At 52.8% G+C, this 22,934-nt stretch overlaps 1 protein-coding gene and 1 pseudogene across 1 annotated transcript; one reads left to right on the forward strand and one right to left on the reverse strand.

The window, feature by feature from the left end:
• The first annotated feature begins 9,770 nt into the window (after nucleotides 1-9,770).
• LOC116822162 (macrophage-expressed gene 1 protein-like) lies at nucleotides 9,771-12,334 on the forward strand (annotated as a pseudogene).
• A 4,870-nt stretch (nucleotides 12,335-17,204) lies between these two features.
• On the reverse strand, nucleotides 17,205-21,714 carry CNTF (ciliary neurotrophic factor). The gene is made up of 2 exons (XM_032775913.1): nucleotides 21,601-21,714; nucleotides 17,205-17,681 (listed from the first exon to the last, which is right to left on the reverse strand). The coding sequence occupies exons 1-2, from the start codon at nucleotides 21,712-21,714 to the stop codon at nucleotides 17,205-17,207; spliced, it is 591 nt and encodes a 196-aa protein (XP_032631804.1).
• Nucleotides 21,715-22,934: the final 1,220 nt, after the last annotated feature.

Raw genomic sequence — 22,934 nt, forward strand, 5'->3', positions numbered from 1 at the left:
CCCCGCATCTCACTTGCCCCTCCCCCCATATCCCAGCCCCTTCCCTCAGAACCACCCTCACTGCACATCTCAGCCACTCCCCCACCCCCCTCCCTACCCAACTCCTCACTACCAGCCCCCCACATCCCAGCCCTCCCACTGCCTCCACATACTCATCCCCACATCTCACCCGCCCTGCTCCCATATCCCAGCCCCTTCCCCTGGAACCCCCACACACTGCCCCTCACTGCACATCCCAGCCACCCCCCCCCCACCCCAACCTCTCACCAATCCAGCCCCCCACATCCCAGCCTTCCCACTGCCCCCACCTACCCCATCCTTGCTTCTCACCTGCCCCTCCCCCCACAACCCAGCCCTCCCCCTCCCATCAGTTCCTACGAGCTGTTATGATTGTAGGGGTTAAAAAACAGCCTCAAGAAGGTGACCTGTGTACAATGGATGCAGAGAGGAGTCTGCAGAGAGCCTGAGGCAACAACTTGGAGAGATGTGAACAGCCCCATCCACCCTAGTTAGCTCAGATGCCCAGCGATGGTCATTTAAATGCCAATATTAGTAACTATTTCATTGTGTTGGGAAGTGATTTTGGTGCCAGTAGAATGTCATGTTTTGGAGATGCCACCATATATTATTTCCCCCCAAACAAGTAGCCAACCTCAAGGAGCCCAGCAGAGACCTTCCACTATCCAAGCCCCACCGAGGGGGAGCCAACCTCAGGGAGCCAGCAGAGCTCAGACAGACACACAGGGCTGCTATCTGCTGTGAGCAGCATCTCATTCTGGCAACTTACGGGTGGAGCGTATTGGAAGAGGCACTGCTGTAGTCCCCTGAAAACTAAAAATTACAAGCTGTCACTTTAAATTTCATGGGTCTTTCCTGGTCTTGCTTCCAGAGCAGGGGACTCTGTGAGGAAAAGTGTGATCTGTCTCTGTAGTAGTCAGTCTGCAGACAGCCAGCCTCCAAGAATGTAGGGTGAGCCATGCCCTTTCAGGGGGCAGCCTGGTTTGTTTCTCTCTGGTTTACTACTGTTCTGGGGGGTTATTGCTCTGAATTCTAAGAAATAAAGGTGTGTTACCCTGCAACCTTCCAACAAAAGCGTTATGTTCTTTATCTAACTTCTCTGTGTATGTGCCATGAGCATAACAATCACCACCTTGTTTTCTTCCAATCTGACTCCTGCACTGGTGCAAACGTACCCAGCTTCAACTCAGCTATCTCAGTGCACATCAATCCTATTTTACAACTCCCACAGCTATGTCAGCTGGTTGGAACCCCTCACAGCTTTGTTGATGTCTCTAAGTCCTGCCCTGCAGCCCCCCTGCTATTCCAGCTCTGGGCTCCCCACTTAGACAGCTCTGCAGATGCCCCTTAATCCCAACCTGCAGCCCTCTGCTATCTCAGCCCTGAGCTCACCATACTCACACTTCTCTGCCAATACACCTTGAGTCCCAACCTACTCTACCCCTTCCCAGAAACCATGTGACTAAACTATCTTTCCCCAGCAGAGAGTCAATTTAATGGGAGAAAGTGGCAAGAGGTTGAAAGACCTCAGAAGGAATTGGAGAAGACCTGGGGAAGTGGATGGGATCAGGAGCTTCACAGGCAGCAGAAGCCTGAGATATGTCCTGTGCTGCAGCCACGACCATAGGGTTTGAAGGGGACTCTATGCAATGAAGCAACCAGCTGGGATGTGGAGGGGACTTCACCGCACCCAACTACAGTGGCAGCAAGTGCATTCCCTCCTGAGGACCATGGACAGCAAGATGGCAAAGGGTGTAGGATGCAGGATCAGCCCCTTTACAACTGGCACTAGTGAAAGCATGTGCCAGGCTCCCTGTGACCCCACAATACCTGGCCTGACTGGGGTCATGGGGCTGATTTGGCTATGGGGATGCTGAGCCCTCGCCACTCTGGAGAGAGCAGCCCCAGTGCTGTGCATGAGGGAGGTCAATAGGCCAGTGTATAAAAGCCAGTGAGGCTGGGGTTCAGATCAGAGAGAATCATAGAATATCAGGGTTGGAAGGGACCTCAGGAGATATCTAGTCAGGGCCAGTGCAAGGATATTTTGTGCCCTAGGTGAAACTTCCATCTTGTGCACACACACACACATCCCCGCCCCCATGGAGCATCGCTTATTATAAACTTTCAAAAATGAATACGGCATAATGTGGCATTGTTCATTAGAATTAATATATGTTTGGCTTGAAAATTTATTAATTTAATTATTTAGTCTACATGTTTAATGAAAAGAAATGGCCTTGAGTCTCCTGCACATGGCTAGAGTCCCTCCTGGCCTCCCTGATCTGGAAAGGGCTGTTCTGGCGATCAGAGCACAGAGCTGGGAGTCGGGATCTGGCTTCTATTTTCTACCCTGGCACCAACTCACTGGGGGAAGAGGAGGGGGGAATGGGAGGGAGGGGTCTTTTTCTTATATAGGCTTCTATCAGCCCCCACCCCCTGTCCCGATTTTTCACATTTGCTGTCTGGTCACCCTATGTGGAGAGCTGCAGAGCTCGGGGCTTGAAGGCCTCTGGTCTAATGATCTGAGCCAGCGCAGAACTAGGAGCCTCGATCTCCTGTGTTCAAAGCAGGACTCTAACAATGATTCCCCTGGTGACCTTGGGCAAGTCACATCCCTGTTGTGTGCCTCAGTTTCCCCCAAAATGAGGCTCTATTTACCTGGTCCACTAGGCTGCAGGGATGGATGGGGATGAAGCCTTGGAAGGTGGCATGTGCTGAGGATGGTTACACTTTTACAGCCATGATCCATTCCCGCAGGTGGACCGGTGTCCACCGTCTCCTCTTCCTTTCCCCCATCCCCACCCCGCCTCCCACGCTGCATTGCTGTCAATAGGGCCAGTTGCAGGTGGGCTGATATAACCCACTCCCATCTGCAGCCGGCAACCCTTGGGTAGCAGCCGCTGCCGCGGCAGGAGGGCCGGGACTGGCAGAGCCGGAGGGAGCAGGCCAGGGAGCGATGCAGCAGCCCGGGGAGGAGGCGGCTCCAGGCTGGCAGGGGGCACGCAGGCAGGCAGTGACGTGGGGTGCAGTGGATGGAGGTGGCGGAGCCTGTGGTTGCAGAGGAGGCCTGCAGAGGTAGGTGTTAACGTGGCTGCAAGTGGCCCACCCCCCCACCAGGAGCACTAGTGTAAAAAAAGTTGGGGGGCACTGCTTTTTGGCACCCCCAAATCTTGGCGGCCGCCTAGTTTGCCTTGTGGTTACAACAGTGCTGCATCTAGTCCACCCCCCTGCTCAAAGCAGGACCAGTCCCCCACTAAACAAGGGGCAGTAAAGCAGGAAGGAGAAGTGGGGCTGGGAAAATTGCAGCCCTGGTGATCCGGCTGACAGAGAGAGATGACTACATGTCAGCAGACTGCACAGATTCAGAACCAGCCCATAGAGCTCTCGTCAGGCACAGAGTTAAGGATGGGTGGCTCAGTCTGTGTGACCTACCCTAGGTCCCCAGATCTGCTCACTGGCTGCGATTCTGCCTCTGGGATCGGATCCCTCTGTCAAAACAGATGTTTCAATGCTCTCTGGTCTAAAAGAATTGGCTCCAGCAATTCTACACACAACCCCCTCCACCTCCCAGTGTTGACAGCCCCAGTGCCGACTGCCCCAGTGCCAAAGAGAGGGCCTGCCTTGTGCAGGAGGTCAGACTAGATGATCATATTGGTCCCTTCTGACCTATGAGTCTATGAGAGAGACCCTACAATAACAAATCAGTGTTTACAATCCCAGTGCTAAAGAGAGACGTCCAACAAAAAACAAACCAGCCCCAGCACTAAAGAGAGACCCTACAATAACATACCAGCGTGCAGGGGCCCAGTACTCCTATTTAGATGAACCTGGACTAACAAACCAATGTCTGCAGCCCCAGTGCTCAAGAAAAGCCCTGCAATAACATACCAGTTGTGGAAAGATGAGGCCCTGAAACATAAACCCTTGTATCAGAGGCCTGGTATGAGGCCTAAGACCTGAACTAAAGTAATGGTCAAGACTCTGCTAACATAAGGCAAAGTTCAGCTGTGAACCAGAGGCAGGCGCTGCTCACAGAAGCTGGCAAGGAACGGGCTGATGTTGCAAATATACACACAACTAAAAGGTACTAAGCACTAGTCATATAACCATGGGCCAGGATGGGACCAGAACTTTCCAGTACTAACGCATTCCACATAGATAACCAGGAACAGGCCAACCCATCCTAAAGACGGGGCAGGAGGGCAATAGGAGCTGTGGAGCTGGATAGACTTGTTTGGTTTGAACCAACATGTACAAAGTGAGAGGCAGCACCCAATACGTAGAAGGTTGCACCTTTATACGTCCGGAGTGAGGTGTAACTTGTTTGTACCCATGTATAAAAGTGCACCCCTGAAGGGTTGTCTTTGTCTGGCCTAGGGAGCAGTGGAGAATTTCGCCACTGACTGAGCCGGTCCGTTGTCAGGGGCCACATATTCATAGTACATCCTGTAGAGGCTGCTGGAAACTATTGCTGTGCTTCGTTTGACAATAAGGTACCTTACTGGGGGTTCCCTCGGGGTCTGCTGTGTCAGCGATCTGCGCAGAACTGGGGCAGCACACGGGGGGAACACACGCTTTATCATCACCGAACAGTGCAGAGCACCACACCAGTTACATCTGACGACAGACACCAGTGTGTACGGCCCAAGAACAAGCGAGTGACCTTCTCAAGCTGGTACATGCAACCCCAGCACTCACAAGAGACACTATGATAACAAACTCAGTGATTTGGGGAGAGGGTGAAACCTGGACAAAGGTTCCCGCTGAGATGGAGAAGCTCTCAGGAGCAGTGGGATTTGTGCATAGGGACAGAACACCCCCTGGAGCTCTGACAAAGATGGGGAGCAGCCTAGGGGGTGAAAAGTGGGGTTAGGATGTTCCCCTGGGCTCTAATAGCTATGCCGAGACCCTCCCTCATCCTGGGAAAGGGGAAAATGTCAGATCAGGAAAGGTAACAACTCAATCACCACTGCAAAGGGACCAGGAACCCTTAATACTAAATAACCTGGCCCTGCCCACTGCTGGGAGAACCGGAGGGCGGGACCAGGAGCAATGGGTGCTGGGAGACCCTGGGAAGGGGCCCGTTCTGTGGTGTTCAGTGAACACTTAGGTGCAGATCCTCAAAACAATTTAGGCTCCTAACTCCTGCTGAAATCAATGGGAGTTAGGCACCTAAATACCTTTGAGGATCTGGGCCTCAGTCCTTAAGGGGCTTGCCAGAGCTCTGCTTCCTGCTGTGTCCTGTTCCAGTCAGCTGTGTAACAAAAGCTTCCCAGCACCCTGTCCAGGTTTTCTGTCTGCGAAGCTCAAGCCTTAAAGGCACAGTCCCCAATAACACAGGTTCCAAGTCTCTTTGGTCCACTAGGGATGGGGGGAGGGCCTCCCAGGAAATCCCACACCCTGTAGTAGAGAAAAAGCCTGGAGCACCAGGCCTGGTGCAAGACCTGAGATCTGAACCAAAGTCATCAAAAGCCAGGCCCTATCATCAAGCAGAGGCTTGCTTATAAGTTCGCTGTCCGGCACATGAACTTGCCAAAGGCACGGTGAGCGTTGCTAAAACACAGGCACTCCCAAGAAGTTCTAGGCACTGGGTAGTTGGTAACATGCCAGGAGTGTAATACGTAATTTGTTTGTCTCAATCTATAAAAGAGAAATCATAGGAGGGGCACCTTTGTCTGGCTTAGGGAGCAGCAGACAGTCCCGCTGCTGACTGAACTGAGCCCATTTTCCTGGGCATATATGTAGAGTACCGCGCTTCATCGGCCATAAACTTGGTCAAGTGCCTTCGCCACCTAACAGAGTCTGTAGTCTTTCTGGGTAGTACTACCGAGGACCATTAAACCAGCAATCTGCAGGGTTGGTACAGTGTACGGAGCGAGTACACATGCACACCAGCTGACAACAGCCGCCAACACAGGAAGCACCTTTCACAGCTGCACAAGTGGCTTTGTGGGGAGCTCCTCACCAACCTTCTCCGCTCCATCCATCCTCACTGAAGGCAAGAGGTCTATGATCTAGACTGTGCAGAAAAGCCATGGTGGGTGGCGGGCTGATGTGCTCCCTGCTCTGGGGACTAACCTCTTTGCAGACTGGTAATTTATACACGCACATGTCTCTGAATCAAAGCGGGGGTGAGATTGATGCAGCTGGATGAACACACAGACAATAGCCTGGTTGTTCAGCGGGCCGTGGGAAGCCCTTGAGATGTAGCAAGAAGGTCAGGGGCTGTGCTGGAAAGAATGAGTGAGGCCACTGGACAGGAGGGAGGGTGGGCAATTTCCTCTGGGGGAGGCCTCAGAGCAGATCTGAGTTAACGATGCCACCTTCCCACCCTGACCGACCCCAGGCCACATTCAGGATCTGGCTGCACTGGGACAGTGAAAAGACTTATCTGCCAGCCTAAAACAAAACTGTTTTTGTTCTGGGGGAGCAATTGCACATTTATAAAAGATCCCCAGGCGGTGCGAATCAGCCATAGCTCCTTTGGAGTCAATGGGCCAGATCCCAGATGGTGTCAGTCAGTGAAGTCTGTTGGATTCATTGCAGCTGAGCTGCAGTGAAACTATGTTGATTTACACCAGCTGAGGATCTGGTCCTGAGTTTTACTTTTCTGTTGGAAGCTTCATTTTAGACACATACCCCCCTTCACACCTATGCATGAGCACACACAAATCTCCAGTTAAACCCCCTTTTGCCTTCAAATGTCTTAACGAAAGCTGAGCAGGGTCAGGTGCAGTGATGTGGCTCAGACACACCATAGTTACTCATCAGAGTTTAGATAATTCTTGTGCCACAGCTGGGCCACATCTTATCCACACAGCCACTTAGTCTGCAGAGGATGTTGCTGACCCAAGGCTCTCAGAAGGACTTTCCCCCTCAGGACTCAGTGCTGCACTCACCACCTTTCCTCAACATTTTTCAGTTCCAGCCAATAAAATTCTCCTGGCAGCAGGAGCCAGACAAGCGTTGACAAAGTGTAAGAACAAGGCTATGCTACCATGTTAGGATATGATATTCAGGCCTGCCTGTAAAGGCCTAGACTTTAAGAATGTAGGTGTATTCTTATCACTTAGCTAGTTATAGGGGGTACAGAACGAGAACCAAAATCACTGTTTGCCTGCGTAAGGGCCCTTTCTCACTGTGACAGTCTGAGGCCCTGTTCTTAAGCTAACGCCGTTGGCTAAGCAGCAGGGGCAGCCATAAACTGGGAAACATATGGTTACATCCTCACATGTCAAAACTAGTCACATTGAAATAAAGCAATCTGGGGTTGTTAGAAAAGTGATTTGATTTATCACCTCCAGAGAAAGGGAAGAGCCTAGAAGATTTAAAGAAAATGCATCTGACGAAGTGGGTATTCACCCACGAAAGCTCATGCTCCAAAACGTCTGTTAATCTATACGGTGCCTCAGGATTCTTTGCTGCTTTTAAAGAAAATGCAGTTTGATTGTATCCTGTCTGGCAAGAACTCACCAATAGCTGGGGTGTGAAATCTTCATTTCTTTGTTCTATCACAGTAGTCCCCACTTCCCTATTGTTTGTCTGTATAATCTCTGTCTGGTTCTGGGATTGTTTCTGTCTGCTGTACAATTAATTTTGTTGGGTGTAAACCAATTAAGGTGATGGATATAATTGTTTAGATAATCATGTTACAATGTTAGGATTTGTTAGTTAAATTGCAATAAAAATGATTGGTTAAGGTATAGCTAAGCAGAACTCACATTGTACTATATAGTCTGCAGTCAATCAGGAAATGTGGGGGGCGGGCAGAATTAGAATCATGTTTTGCTAAGGGTGGGGAATGGGAACAGGGAACACAAGCAAGAATCTGTGGTGTCAGAGCTGGGAAGGGGGACTGTGATGGTGCAGGACTCACCCCTGCAGTGCCTCCTGCTGGTCATCTCAGGGAATTAGGGTTTCCAGCCTCTGGAGCGCCCTCTGCAGGCCAGTGTTCCACTGCTACTGGCCCCCATGCCTCTCATAGGACCCAGTGCCCCTTGTCTTTGGGCTGCTGGCCCTGGCAATAACCCCCCTCCTCAGTCTCAGGGTCTTCCCCCCCAGAGGAACCCCCAACCCTCTACCCACCTCACCTCAGTCATGGGCTACTGCCAGTCACCATCTAGCCCCTGCTCACTAGGGTCGACTGCAGTGTAAAAGCCACTCATCACAAGCAAGATGGGTTTGGACCTACTGCCTCAGCCTAGCCTTGGGCTGCCCCCTGCAACTCCAGTACCTAATTAGCCTTCCACTAGGCCACAGCCTGGAGGGGGGCAGGTTCCAGGCCAGAGCTCCCCAGCTTCTATGGCCTTCCCCCAGCCCTGCTCCACTCCAAGTACCTTCTCTCAGCTCCCTGCAGCCAGATCCCTCCCTCTCAAAGCTAGAGAGACTCTCTCTGTGCTTCTGCCCCCCCAACCCTCTTATAAGGGCCAGCTGGGCCCTCATTAAGCCAGCCCCAGCCTGATTGGGGCATGGGCCCCATCTGAGGCATTGTTAGAGCTGTGGGCAGGGAGCCTGGGCCTGGGCCAGCAGGAGGCTGTAGGTTGGGATTGAGGGGCATTGTTAGAGCTGTGTGTGTGGAGAACCCGGGGCTGGGATAGCAGGGGGCTGCGGGTCGGGATTGAGGGGCACCGTTAGGGCTGTGTGTGCGGAGAGCCCAGGGCTGGGATAGCAGGGGGCTGCGGGTCGGGATTGAGGGGCACCGTTAGGGCTGTGTGTGCGGAGAGCCCAGGGCTGGGATAGCAGGGGGCTGTGGGTCTGGCTTGGGGACACCAGCAGAACTGTGGAGTAGATCAGCAAGGCAGAGAAATCCTGCGCCCATGGTGGTCCTAGGTTCTAGGGTCCAGGCTCACGCACCAGAGTGCGAAGTGCCCCTTCCGCCTTGCTGCCCCTCAGCGCCCACCTCCCCAGCAATCATCTGCACCGCGTTCTCCCTCTCTGGCCCAGGCCCCAGGGCCTCTTGCCCACTGCCCCATGCAGCTGTGTGCAAGCAAACCAAGCTGCTGTTTCACACCAAGGCACAGCCCGCGGCCGCTGGGCCAGGTCTTGATTATCTGCCAAAAAGAGGCAGCTGGTGAGGGGAAAGGGGAGCAAGGAAAGGGTGTGTGTCACTCTAAACAGCCTAGGAGACATTACTGAGCAGGAGGGCTGCCCCCCAGGACCCCCCTTTTACCCACGCTCAGCACAGGAGAAGGGCAGAATTTTGCCAGTTATCCACGTCCCTTTAGGGATCAGCCTTTGGGGCTCAACCCCTCCACAGGCAGAGCCCAGGGCGCACTGTGCTTGAGGTGGGCGGAGAGCTGGGGCACGGCCCTAGAGGGGAGGGTCAGAGCAAGGCAGTGGAGAACTGAGCCCTCAGGCTGCACTGTCACACCACTTTCCCATCTCCCTCCCACCTCCTGCAGCCCTAAAGGAGCTCCCCCCCGCCTCCATCCTCCCCACCAGCTGACATCAGCAAAGGGCTGCCAGATGTCCCCCCACCCTCTGCTTCCCAGACCCATAACTCTAGGTCTTCCTGTTCCAGGCCTGACTGCTCCACACTGCAACTCTTTCAGTTTGCTCTGGCACGGGGCCTCTTCAGCCTAGGGAAATTCCTCAGCTGGAAGAACCAAGGCAGGCTGAGTTTGCAGCAGGCTGGGAATCCCCTTTCTGTGATGGGGGCTGGAAATTCCAAGTGCTGACACCAGCCTATTTTCATCTGCTTTCCAGGGGATGGTGCTGCGGGGAACTTTCTGAAAGCATTTGTGGCAGGGCTGATGAGTATAGACAGGCAGGGGAGTGTGTGGGTGTGTGTGTTTTGGCTGGGGAACTTTTCAAGGGTAGGTTTCTCTTCCTCTTTTGTCGGGAGGGTAAGTCAGATGATGACTCTGGTGACTTAGCTCAGGGCTCGCACAGAGGCCTCGCCTCCACGAAAGCCATTGGATAATGTAAGAGTTATTTTTTTTTTTTTTTGGTGCATATTTAAAAATCAGAGACTTCCTGGAAAAGGAACCTCACTAGGGAAAGAGTCAAGCCAGTGTCTGGGAGGGATAGGAGCCGGGAGACGGTACAAAGAAGAGTAGGGGCCACGTCCCATTGAAGGAAGCTTGGCTCCAGGACAGCACAGCCATGGTGCCTTGGCTCTGGGCTCTGCTGATGGCAGCTGGGACGGGCGCCTTGGAGCCCGGCTTCCAAGCTTGCAAGAGGGCCCTGAACGTCAGCGTGCTGGAGGTGCTGCCAGGTGGGGGCTGGGACAACCTGCGCAATGTGGAGGTGGGGCGAGTTATGAGCCTCAACTACTCGCAGTGCCGCACCACGGAGGACGGCGAGTACCTGCTGCCGGATGAGGTGGAGGTGGTGCCGCTCCGGGAGAGCAGAGTGGAGGTGAACGCTGAGCTGATCGAGAACTGGCTCTCCTACACCGACGCCTTTGCCCGCTCCATCAATGCCGATGTCTCCTTCCTGGGTGTCCTCAATGGAAAGTTCTCTTCTGGGTGCCAGGAGACCAAGACCCACAATGTCTATGACCAGACGGTCACCACCCGGGTGCAAGTGCGGTACCACATCTACTCGGTGAAGGTCCAGCCCGCCTTCACCCTCCACCCCAGCTTCCGGCACGAGCTCCTGGCCATTGGCAACCAGCTGGAGAATAACCAGAGCCAGACGGCCAGCTACCTCGCTGAGCTGCTAGTCCTGAACTATGGCACCCATGTCCTGACCAGGCTGGAGGCTGGAGCCAGCCTGATCCAGGAGGACCAGATCAAACTGACCTTCCTGCAGGACAAGGTGGCCGAGAAGGCGAGCATCACCGCCTCAGCCTCCGCCACTTTCTTTGGCAAGGTCAACGTGGGGATCGGCGCTGCCGCGCAGGTCCAAGACGAGCTGACCAAGAGCTATCTGGAGAACACAGTGGACTCACGCATCGAGAGCTGGGGCAGCGTGCCCTTCTACCCAGGCATCACGCTCCAGAAGTGGCAGGAAGGGATCCCCAACCACCTGGTGGCCATCGGCAAGGCTGGCCTGCCCCTGCCCTTCTTCATCAGCCCGGAGGCCCTGCCGGAGCTTCCAGCACCCACAGCCAAGAGGGTGGCAGCTGTAGTGGACAAAGCCATTCGTCTTTATTACGCCATCAACACTCATCCGGGCTGCGTCAAGGCCGACGCCAGCAACTTCAACTTCCAGGCCAACGTGGATGACGGCTCGTGCCTGGGGGCCAGCACCAACTTCACCTTCGGGGGTGTCTTCCAGAAATGTCACGGGGTGTCAGGCCTGGACGGGGAGGAGATGTGCCAGCCGTACCGCACCCAGAACCCGCTGACGGGGGGCTTCTCCTGCCCAGCTGGCTTCACACCCATCCCGCTGCACAGTGAGGAGCGCACGGCCAGCAAGCCCCAAGCTGAGTGCCATGAGCAGTGCCACTCCTGCTGGCTCTTCTTCTCCTGCTGCCATAAGGAGTGTGGCGTCCGCTACTATTCCACCACCGTGCGCTTCACGGCCCACTGGTGCGCCGCCACCGGCCCTGTGCCTCAGGGCTCAGGCTTCCTCTTTGGGGGGCTGTACAGTGCTGGGGAGGAGAACCCGCTCACCGGGGCCCACACCTGCCCGCCCTACTTCTACCCACTCTCGCTCTTCGACGGGCTGAAGGTGTGCGTGAGCGACGACTACGAGATGGGCGCCCGCTTTGGCCTGCCCTTTGGCGGCTTCTTCAGCTGCCAGGCTGGCAACCCCTTGGCCGGGCCCCTGAAGGGACAGAGCCCTGGGCTCCTCCAGGATTTCTTCTACCAGGACTCTGACACCGCCTATCCCATGAAGTGCCCCCAGGGGTACAGCCAGCACAAAGCCTATCTGAGTGACGGCTGCCAGATCCTCTACTGCCTTCAGGCTGGGAGCCTCTTTGCCCAGCAGCTGGCTCCCATCAAGCTCCCGCCCTTCCTCCGCCAGCCGTCCCCCAGTGCCAGCATGGCCCAGACCATCCTGGTACTGGGGGAGGGCAGCCAGGCCTGGGTGAAGCTGCAGGGCAGTGGACACTGGCGGCCAGCCAACGTCACCGATGAGAGGGAGATGGCCCGGCTCTTCCAGGCTCAGTCCAGCGCGGGGCCCACGGGGGGTGCTGTGGCTGGCATCTCAGTGGCCGTGACGCTTGTCCTGGCAGCGGCTATCGCGGGAGCTATCTATGGCACCCGGAGGTACAAGAACAGGGCGTATCAGGAGGTACAACCCCCCAGCTGTCTAGCAAAAGAAGAAGGGAGCTACGGATCCACCACAATGTCTCTTGGGACTAGCTCAGCCTGAGAGCCCAGGAACTGGGCCAAGGACTCTCCCTGGGGTGAGGCTCACACCTCCTGGGCATGGCAAGGCTAGGGGAGCAGTAGCTTTTAATCACATGAATGTATTAGAGTTGCAGGTTGCGCTCAGGCAGCTCTCTGATGCACCTGGGGACGGTAGTGGCACCTTTAAGAAAAGCCTCATCTGTCTAGAACAGCCCTAGGAACCCCCTGTCAACGGGAAGAGAGTTCCTATGTGTGGTCAAAGGGGGGCACTGTTTCGCCCACCAAAGGGGACAAAGGAAAGTAGGTGTCTGGCAGTAAGAAAATCTACCTCTTAAAGGGGAAGGGGCCACATGTACATATGGATCCCAGGATTGCCAAGCCCCCAGGTTCAAAAATCATGAGATTGATTAAAATAATGTTTTGAGGGGTTTGTTATTAAATGGTATTAAAAATGTTATTAAAAAAAGGAAAGCTGAGAATCTCTAGGACTCTTGGGCCTCCAGGAACTGGGCCTTGATGAACGTACTAAATAGCATAATAAAACCAGTGAGCGGTGGCCATGTGGGGATCCTGCCCACCCCCACCAGCCCAGAACGGCCTCTAGGGGATTCTGAGCCTGGCCAGAGACCTTCACCTCGGCTCAAAACTTCACCATCTCTCCTGGGGCTGCCGTGCTGCCCAGCAGCTGCCCACAAGCCTCTGCTGTGGGGCAGGGCTGAGCCTGCAGACCCTTACAGCAATGCTGAGGTTCCAGATGGAGGAAAAGTGAGTGGATTTGGCAGCTGGGGGGAGATTGTGGAATGGTGGGGGTGGGGGGGGATGAGGGTTACTTGTCAATGGTTTGCAGGAAGATTGAGACAGTGCTGGAGAGAGGAGGGGGTTAGGGACTGGGATGGAGGTTGCATTTTGGGTGGTGGGGAACAGAAGGATTTTCAGTTGCTTGCTGATAACTGGAGGAGGTAATGGTGGGGTGGAAGTGGCCAGTAACAGAAGAACCATCAGCTTGGGGCAGATGGAAACCAGCTATGGTGGCTTAATGGGAAGGGGGGAGTTTGCAACAGGGGACGATGGGACACATGGGCCCTGCTGGGGGAGGGGGCAAGTTAGCAAACCTGAGGCGCAAGGTGCCAAACTTCAGCACTCTAAGGGTTAATGTTACAGGCTCACCCAGCCAAGCAGTTTCGGGGCTTTAATTTCAGTTCTTTCTCTTCCTTTTATGTTTGGCTGTTTTTTTCTTGTGTGTGGGCAGCAGGGACAAATGGATGCAGTGGTGTAATTTGGGGGTGGGAGGAACAGCTCAAAGCTAATTACATTGCCATACACCTGCCTGTATACCTCTTCCCCAACAGAGCAGAGTGTGCGTGTCTGTCTTTATCAAACCCCTCCTTGGGTCATGCATGTTTTTTTGCTAACCAAATAAATGCTCACACATATGGATGTGTCCCTTTAAATTAGCCCCCCCGCCCCTTGCTAAGGGAGGGTCTGACAGAATCATAGAATATCAGGGTTGGAAGGGACCTCAGAAGGTCATCTAGTCCAACCCGCTGCTCAAAGCAGGACTAATCCCCAGACAGATTTTTGCCCCAAATCCCTAAATGCCCCCCCCCAGGATTGAACTCGTAACTCTGGGTTTAGCAGGCCAGTACTCAAATCACTGAGCTCTCCCTCCCTCACAGAGGCCCTAGCCACAAGCAGGCAGCACAGGTTCTGCCAAACCCTATCCAAGAGACAGCACAGGCTAGTGGTTAGTGCTGAGAAGCAGCTGTTTGCTTCTGGTGACAGCTCTGAGTTGCTCACCGGCCTCAACTGCCAACATCCGTGCCTGAGTTTCCCCCATTAACCATAGGGTGATACTTGGACAGGGCTGTGAAGCAGATTCACTCCTTGTATTTGTAAAGCGTTTTGAGAGGTTGCACTGCAGAAATATTTGTCTTTTCCCCAGCACCCACCAGGGCAGTGATCCTGGGGCAGTGCAACCTCTGGGAATATGGTGCAGGGTGGAAAAGCTTAGGAACCACTGTTCTAGGCTGAATATTCTGTACTCCCACGTGTAGACAGGGGACATGGAGGGTTAAGACAGACCCAGAACTCCAGTCCAGGGGAGGTAATGAGACCTCGCTCACCTGTATTTCCCCCACCTTCCTTTCCCCAAGCCACCAAAAGTTTCATTTGGTACATTCCAGGTCTTATTTCCTCAGTATGAAACAGCCGACAGCAATGATCTTCCCAAACTACACTACACATTTCAACTCTTGCTAAGTCCAAAATACTGTGTGTGTCCAAAAAAAGAAACAAATCCCCAAACAAAAAGTACTCTGTCTCTAACAAAACTTGGCAAAGCAACGTTTTTGGGAGTGAAAAAGCAAAATCATGATATGCCATTTAAGTTCAATTTCTGTCTGAATCTGTTTGTTACATTCAGGAAAAAATAATAAAACCTTCTACAGGCCAAAACAAATCACTCCAAGATCCCCTCTAGAAGAAGCAGAGATTGTGAGTGAGATTGTAAAATTAGAGCGCTGAGTTTCGTGGGTCAGTATTAAAATATCTCCAGTCACAGTTACAGATTAAATTATTCCTTCCCATTTTTCAAAAGCAAAAAGCCGAAAACCAGTCAGATCCAGACCATCTCACGTGTCAAAATATTTCATAGAACAGTTCAACCTCATAGTGCAAACCCAGCCACGGTAGAAGGATAGTGGTTAAAGGTGAGAGGAGGCGGAGGAAGAGGAGAGTGAGCGAGTGAGAGTGAGAGTGGCAGGGTGGTATGATCTGTGTTACCTCTTTATAGAAAAACACGTAGGCAGCACATTGTAAGGGATGAAAACTAGAGAAAACCCTTTGTTAGAGGCATAGATTTCAAGGCCTGAAAGGGCTGTTTTTCCATATAAAGAAACAACTCAAAGTTTATTTTTCTGCTTGTGTTTTACCTTCCAAATATCAGGATCAAAGTTGTGCGCCTGGTTGGGCAGGATAGCAGGAAGGAAGGCGCAGGTTTGGATTTCCAGCTCTTAACCTTCTGCTGAATTTATTTTTAACAGAGCTCTTCTCTCCCACCTGTTTGCAAAGCGCTTGAGTTAAATGCATGCTTAACCCCCAACCCCCCCCCAACCCCATAGTCTGGATAAAAGTCACTTCTTTTCGTGCTTAATCTGGATCTCTCATGCCAGATCCTACCCCTGTTCTCCATCCATTCAAGGGGGACAGTCAGGAAAAGTGGGGCAAACCAAACAGAACTCACTTTTCAAGCTCTCTCTGTACAGTGGGAGGCTGCTCTTGTCCTGTCTCCAAAGCAGATGCAGGAGGGTGTGTGTGGTGGTGGTGGTGGTGGTGGTGAGGTATAGGCTGAGAACAGTTTTCCTGGGAGCCTCAATGGAATTACTGAGGGCTACACCTACTTTGGGACCCCGAGGTCTTCCCAAAACAGACACAGCAGGGCTATCCTGGCAGTTGCTCCTCCCTGTTCAGAGCTCCCAGGTGGGAGTCTCTGACCCCAAAGCAGCCAGATCAATCAGTCCAGTCTTGTGGGTCACATGGTTAAGGGGCAGGACAGGTGAGCAGATCTCAGCTCCCCTCCTATGGCTGATGCAAGCTTCTTGTGTGACCTTGCCCAATGCCATGCCTCAGTTTCCCCACCTGGAAAGTGGGGATCAGGGTCTGGAAAGGGCTTAAGGTCCTAGCCAGACAGTTCTCATGGTTCAGCAAGCCAGCCCCTGCAGCATCTTCAGCCACCTGCCCTGCATCAGGCAGAAAGGGTCTGCTGCTTACTTGACTTTCATGGGTTTTATCCTGCTGCCCATCACCATAGCATCTGGCCATCATGTCAAACCAACAGCAACAGTGCAGGCCCTAGTGGGTTTCATGGACTATCTGGTGCAGCAGTACCTGGCTCACAGCTCCGAGTGCCACAGGTCTTGGGCCTCCATCTCCCTTCTTAAGCAGGAGCCGGTACTTCCTGTGTAGCTCGCCAAGCACCAACAGACCGGTTAAATGCGGCCAAGGCTGGGAGGGGCTGGAGAGGAGACCCCAACTTCCATGGTCGGGTGGGGGGCAGGCGAGGGGCAGTGAGATGAAGGCGCTTGTCTGGCCTTCTTCCCTTAAGAGCTCCGCAAGACCATCAAACGGCTACTGTAATCTCAGGGCAGGGGACACGTGGTGCTAGGTGGGAACTCAGTGATGGCCTCAAACCATGTGGGAGGTGGGTAGGACGACTCCCCGCAGCAGCTCCAGGTTCCTCCCTAGCCCTCTATCCTTCTCCCTCTGTCTCAGACAAGTCCCCCCACCCATCTCCATCTCACTGCCCTGGAAGACATTATCCCCCCACCCCCCCGCAGCTGGGACATGTGGGGGATCCCTGCAGCAGCCCTGCCTCCTCTTCCCAGCAGGGCAGCCCCTGTCCCCACCCGTCAGGAGCTGCTCTGGGCTCCAGATGCGTCACAGCTCCCTCCCTACAGCAAGCAAGTGGGGGCATCAGCTTCTAAGCTGAGAAGTGGGAGTCAGGAGCCACCTCCTGTCCCCCTCTCACCACACTCGTACCCTTCCCCCACCTTCCCTCAACTCCCCTGCCCTCTGCTGAGCCACCCCAGAGCCAGAGCCAGCCCACCTTCCTATCCAAAGAGGAGGGGGGAAAGGACGGAGCAGGCACATCAGGGATTTGAGCCCCCCCTCCCCCATCTGGCCCTCCCACCTCTTGCCACAGCAGCCCATTAGCCGTTATGGCGCTGGTCAGTGGCTGCTTGATGCCTCCTCCCCACCCAAGCCAGCTGGGTGGTTTGGGAATAGGTTCCTCCTCTGGCCCAACTGGCCATGTTGTCTGGGGGAGGCTGAGCAGGATGCCTGCCTGTGCCAGAGCCTAGACCTGGCCCTTGGGTTGGAGAGCACCCCTCCCCCCGACCAGATCTTGGCTTGCTGAAGGGAGGAAGGATGGGGAGGCAGGTGACCTCATTCCTTCTGGGCCTGGCCCCCATGGGCAGCGCCAAAGTCCTGGCTGTGCTTGGCAACCTGGCGCAGGTCTCGCACGGACCGCACAGTCCAGTGAGCCAGCTCCTGCAGCACCTTCAGCCCCCGCAGCTTCATCTCAAACAAGCTGCGATGGCCTGGGTTCTCGGGGCTGGCTGCCTCCCAGGCTGGCCTGCCGTGACCCAGCAGTGCCAGCAGCTCACCCAGCTGGTAGTCCAGGGCCACCACCTGCAGCAGGATGGACTGGATGGAGGCATGAAAGTCCGTGTCCAGTGGGGTCAGGTGAGACCTCTGCTCTTCCAGGACCTCACCCAGCAGCACCTGGAATGCCCGGTACGCCTGCAGGTTGGCACCCAACCGCTCAGCCACCGTCAGCTTGCCCTCTTGCTCCATGGCTGCAGCTGGCACACCATCCACCGAGTCCAGGCTGATGGTCCTGTCCAGCCCCTGCCTCTCCACCTGAGAGGGGAGGTTCAGTTACAGAAAGATCATCCCTCCACTCTCCCCTATTAGCCTGACCCACTCCCCTCTCTTCTCCACCTCATCAGCTCCCCTTTTCCCATCCCATCACTCTAAAACCACCCACTCCACCTCACCAGTCCCCACAGCCAAACCCATTCACTTGCCATCACCACTCTAACCACACACTCCTTTTCTGATAACCAGAATCCATACCAGGGAGAAGAGAAATCCCACTGTCCCTGAGACAGACTGTACTCCACATTCACCCTTTTAACAAGACTATGATAAATTCTGTACAAAGTATGTCTTGTGAGGTATCATCAAAAAACTCATAATCGGCTGAACATTATTGTCAGGGTAAAATGTGTGGCAACATTGTATGTAAAGTTATAAGATTCTACTACTGTGTAACATTGCTGTGATATGTTCCAGAGTTTGAAAGGCAGGCCCAAACCAGTTCTTCAGAGACAGACACACTGGCACCCCGGCCAAGTATCAGCATGATCAATTGGACAATCACCTAGTTAAATGGCCATTCTGTGGCTGGAAGAAGGGTGTGAGCGAGAACTTTACATATTGACAATAGGACAACTGGGAGCTTCTGTGTAAACAGACTGCCTGTTGCCTGAACCCCAGTTAAAGGTAATCCTCCAAGAGGGGAGAAGAGTATAAGAATGGAGGGGGCACATAACACAAATCACTTCTCCCCCCATCTCTACTCAGGACAGCTACAAAGCTTGAAAGATAAAGGAAACATCTTTGAACTGGGGGAGGGGTCAATTGAAAGTTACTGTTCAAGTCTATGTGGTGTTTTGAAGAGCCAGCAGCCTTCAGCCAGCAGTTTTCAGCCAATCCAGACTGCTGGCAGCTTATACTGAGAAAAATCATTGGGTTTTAAGTTCACTTCGCTTGTTAGGTATAAGCTGGTGTTTTATCTTTTTTTTTCTTTGTAACCAATTCTGACTTCTAGGCCTCATTACTTGTAAACACTGAAAATCTCTCTCTCTGTCATTAATAAACTTGTTTTAACTAAACCAGTGTTGTTTGGATTGAACTGTTTGGGAACCTCCACTTGAGGGTCTGTGCACATCATTGAAAGCCCTTCCATGAGCTTGTATCATCCAGTGGGTGCTGGGCTGTGCAAGATGTACATTTCTGGGGAAAGGTCTGTGACTGGGAATTGGCTGCTGTTGCCCTGTAAGTAATTCATAAGTGGTGACCAGAGCATTCAGGTAATACAGCTGATGGTGATTTTGCTTGCTAAAGACTATGTGTGAACAGACCTGGAGTGGTGGTTCTCACAACAAAGCAGTGTAAAAGGCACCCCAGGCTGGAGTATTGAGGGGACATAACTGTCCAGCAGCCCAAATTGTACCCTGGGGAATGTCACAGTCACTTATCACTCGTACACCAAGCCAGACCACAGTAGGGCCAAGGAAGGAAGGGGAAGCTTTTTTTGCTACTGTCACCACCCTGGGCCTTGGCTGCTCCACATTGTCTGAACAATGGAGAAATGAGCAAGAAGATGACAAGAGTTGGCAAAACTGTTGCTAGCAAACCCACCAGAAGGGACAGTCACAGGATAGCCTGTCCCTGGCCTAGCTTCTGCTGTTTTGCGTTAGCCTCAGTCAGCCCTTAGCTGGGACAGCTAGGAGGTAGCTACTGGCCAGTGTTGTGTCCCCCAATGCCCTTGATCCAGGAGATGGGTCTGCTACAGTCTCCACCTACCAGGGCTGATTCTTTAGCTGAAGATGAAGCAGGTCACACATTTAGCTCTGGAAGTCCCTGTTTCAAGCCCTGTTGTCAGCAAAACACCAGCCATCCCCTAGGTATTGCCGATGGCGGTACTGGCCACACACACAGGATAGGGGCCTCTGAAAAAAAAATTGTGGGGTGGTGCTGGATAATCCACTGAATATGAGCCCCCATGGTGATGCTGCGGCCACAAGAGATAATGCAATCCTGACATGCACAAATGAGACTTGAGGAGAGGGAAGAGAGTCTTGGGGCACCTGATAGACTAACAGATGCGTTGGAGCGTGAGCTTTCGTCATCTGACGAAGTGGGTATTCACCTGCAAAAGCTTATGCTCCAATAAGTCTGTTAGGCTATCAGGTGCTCCAGGACTCTGTCGCTTTTTACAGATCCAGCCTAACAGGGTGGCTACTCTGATACTTGAGGAGAGGACTTATTTTAACTGTTTGACACTGGTACAATCACTGCTGGAATACCATGTCCAGTTCCAGAGCCCACAATTCAAGAGGGATGTTGATAAATTGGAGAAGGATTAGAGAAGGGGTGTGAGAATGATGAAGGGATTGGAAAACTTGCCTTATAGTGAGACACTCCAGGAGCAAAATCTATTTAGCTGAACAAAAAGGTTAAGGAGTGACTTGATCACCGTCTATAAGTACCCACCTGGGGAATAAAGTTTACATAATAGGCTCTTAAATCTAGCAGAGAAAGGTCTAACACAATCCAATGGCTGCAAGTTGAAGCTGCACAGATTCAGGCTGGAAATAAGAACATTTTTACTGATGAGAGTAATTACCCATCAGAACAATTTACCCAGGGTTGTGGTGGATTCTCCACCACCGACAGTTTTACAATCAAGGCTGGATGTTTTTCTCAAAGCTCTGCTCCAGGAATGATTTTGGGGCAGTCCTCCAGCCTGTGTTTTGCAGGAGTCTGACTAAATGATCACCATGGTCCCTTCTAGGGGTGGAATCTATGAATTAAGGGGGTCAACTCCTCTCCTAAGCAAGCACCAAATCAATGGAAAAGCAAAAATGCAGGAGCGCTGCAGGAGCTGCCTCTAGAGCAGGCTAGAAAATCCCTACTGGAAAACTTTCTGATGAAGAGTCAGGAGCATTCAAGAAAAGTGAGAGGACTGGGGGAATTTACAGCAGGGCTTTACCAGAGCTTGGCACCCAGTGCTCCCTGGGCTCTTGTGATAGTGCCACCCACATCACCAATATGCTGGTGGAAAGCAGATCCAGGACCTGACTCAGATTCCATGAACCATCAGCTCTGTTTCTTTTTCTAGCAGTGTCCAAAAGGTGACACCATGCCTGAGGCACCTTGAATATTAACACCCATCTTCCTCCCTTTTTTCCCCATCAAGCTCTAGCATCTGTTGAGACAAACCCAAGGTCCTTCCCCTCCTCCCACCAAACCTCCCACTGCATTTTGGGGTGAAGGGCAAGAACTTTAACCCATACCCTGCCTGAATTCCCACATCGCCAACAGATGTATGTTCCCTCTCACTGATAGGTCAATTGGAGACAGCTTCAACTGCTGCACAGGGGGAACGTGTTACATGTCCTCTCTGTCCCTGATCCAGAAGGTGTGGGTGAGGCCATAACATCATTATCTCATTAGTTCAATCCCCAGAAGGGTGTGCGTGATGCATGCTCTCAAGCATCAGTCATGTTCTACCTTAGAGGTGGCTGTGTTTCTGTTTCTGCTTCAGGGGTGCTAGAAAAAAACAGAACCTGCACTAGAGGTACAGTAGGACAAAGGAGAAGAGCCTGGATTCTCTGCACAGGTGGAAGAGACATTGGTTACTCATCTCCCTTCCAACAGGGAGAGGGGGAAAAGCCAGGAGGAACTCAGTCTACACCCTACCTTCATGAGGCTGCACAAAGACCTTTTACTCACCTGGCAAGTTCCATTCGCTGGCTGAGCTGATTGACTGAATACCCACCACCCCCTCCATAAACTTGTACCCAACATGCATCCATATCAAGTATGGGAAGATGCACCCAAACCCAAGGCAGGGAGGTCAAACTAGAGCCACCCCCTTTGCTTTTAAAGGCAGTGTTGGTGGCAAAGCAAGGTGCCACTGTGCTTGGCTGCCAGGCACAATGTTGCAGTTCGAGTGGCCAAGGGATGGGCCTGGGAGGAGGAGACTCACATAGGACTCCAGGAGGCTGGCCACATCGGAGCGGATCTTCTTGGCCAGGTGGATGATGCGGCTGCAGAGGCTGTAGTGTTGGAGGGGCACAGGGGATTGCTCAGCTGAAGCCATCACGCCAGCCCGCTGTCCCAGCGCAGATAGCAGTTGAGCCAGAGAGATCACACAGGGCTGTCTGTGCCACAGCCGAGCCAGAAAAATCCCTTGCTCAGCTCGCACATTCCAGCTCGAGAGCATTAGCCGCTCACGCGCCTCTCTCCCCCGCCTCTTCTGTCCCTGAGGCCTGGGGAGAGACTGAACATGTCTGACATGGAGATTGACAAAGGCAGATTTTTCATCTCTTACCATGTCCCTCCTCCATGCGCCTTCAAGTTGCCTGGCCCAGAATCAGTCTCCCACTCACTTCACCCTTCCTCCCCCCCAGCCTGTCTCCCCCACAGCTCTAGTCCACTCATCTGCAGCTACATCTGTCCCTCACAACTTGTATGAGGAGTTGTCTATTTTTTGTTAAGGTCAAAATTTCTTGGTCAAGGTCCAAACTCCAGAGAAGAATAAAAAAATATGTAAATAAAAAGATTTTGGAGTCTGTTCAAAAGCATCTGGCAATTGGGATCTGGCCCACGGTCCTATTGACTAGCCCTGTTGTATACAGTTGCCAAATGGGTGTCCTGATAAAGCCTGAGATGATCTGTTATTTCCTGCATCCTCCCTGTTCTGTCTCGGAAGTTCTTGCTCTTTCCTATCATGCCAGGTCTAGTGCCCATAACCCTTTTTTCCCAGACCTGGAGTCACAGAATATTAGGATTGGAAGGGACCTCAGGAGCTCATCTAGTCCAACCCCTGCTCAGAGCAGGACCAATCCACAGACAGATTTTTACTCCAGATTCCTAAAAGGCCCCCTCAAGGACTGAACTCACAACCCTGGGTTTAGCAGGCCAATGCTCAAACCACTGAGCTATCCCTCCCCCCTCTAATGTTCAGCAATGACCAATCACAGCCAGATAAATGAATAAGAGAAAATAAGCATGCACGCTGCATCCATTTTCTTGTCCAGCAAAAGTGATCTGATCAACAGCCAGAGACTGCAACCATTACACAGCGGCCAAGATTTGCAAAAACATTTGTCTAAATAAATGACTTGATATTCCAGGATGCTGAGCACCCTATAACTTCCCACAGCAGTCCACAGGAGCTAGCAGCTGCTCAGCAGTTTTCAAAATCAAGCCATCCTTTTTAGGCTGGTTTTAAACACTCCCTACTAGGTTCTTCTCCTGAGCCCATCACTGCAGAGAGGCAAGGGATGTTTTCTATCCTGATGAGCTGCTTCTCTCCCC

The sequence above is a fragment of the Chelonoidis abingdonii genome, chromosome 4, assembly GCF_003597395.2.
Source record: "Chelonoidis abingdonii isolate Lonesome George chromosome 4, CheloAbing_2.0, whole genome shotgun sequence".
Lineage (NCBI taxonomy): Eukaryota > Metazoa > Chordata > Testudines > Testudinidae > Chelonoidis > Chelonoidis abingdonii.

Coding starts and splice junctions, on each gene's coding strand:
- CNTF (XM_032775913.1), bottom strand. CDS start 21,714: ATGGCTTCAGCTGAGCAATCCCCTGTGCCCCTCCAACACTACAGCCTC. Junction 17,682..21,600: donor CCAGCCTCCTGGAGTCCTAT/GTGAGTCTCCTC, acceptor CTCCCCTCTCAG/GTGGAGAGGCAGGGGCTGGA.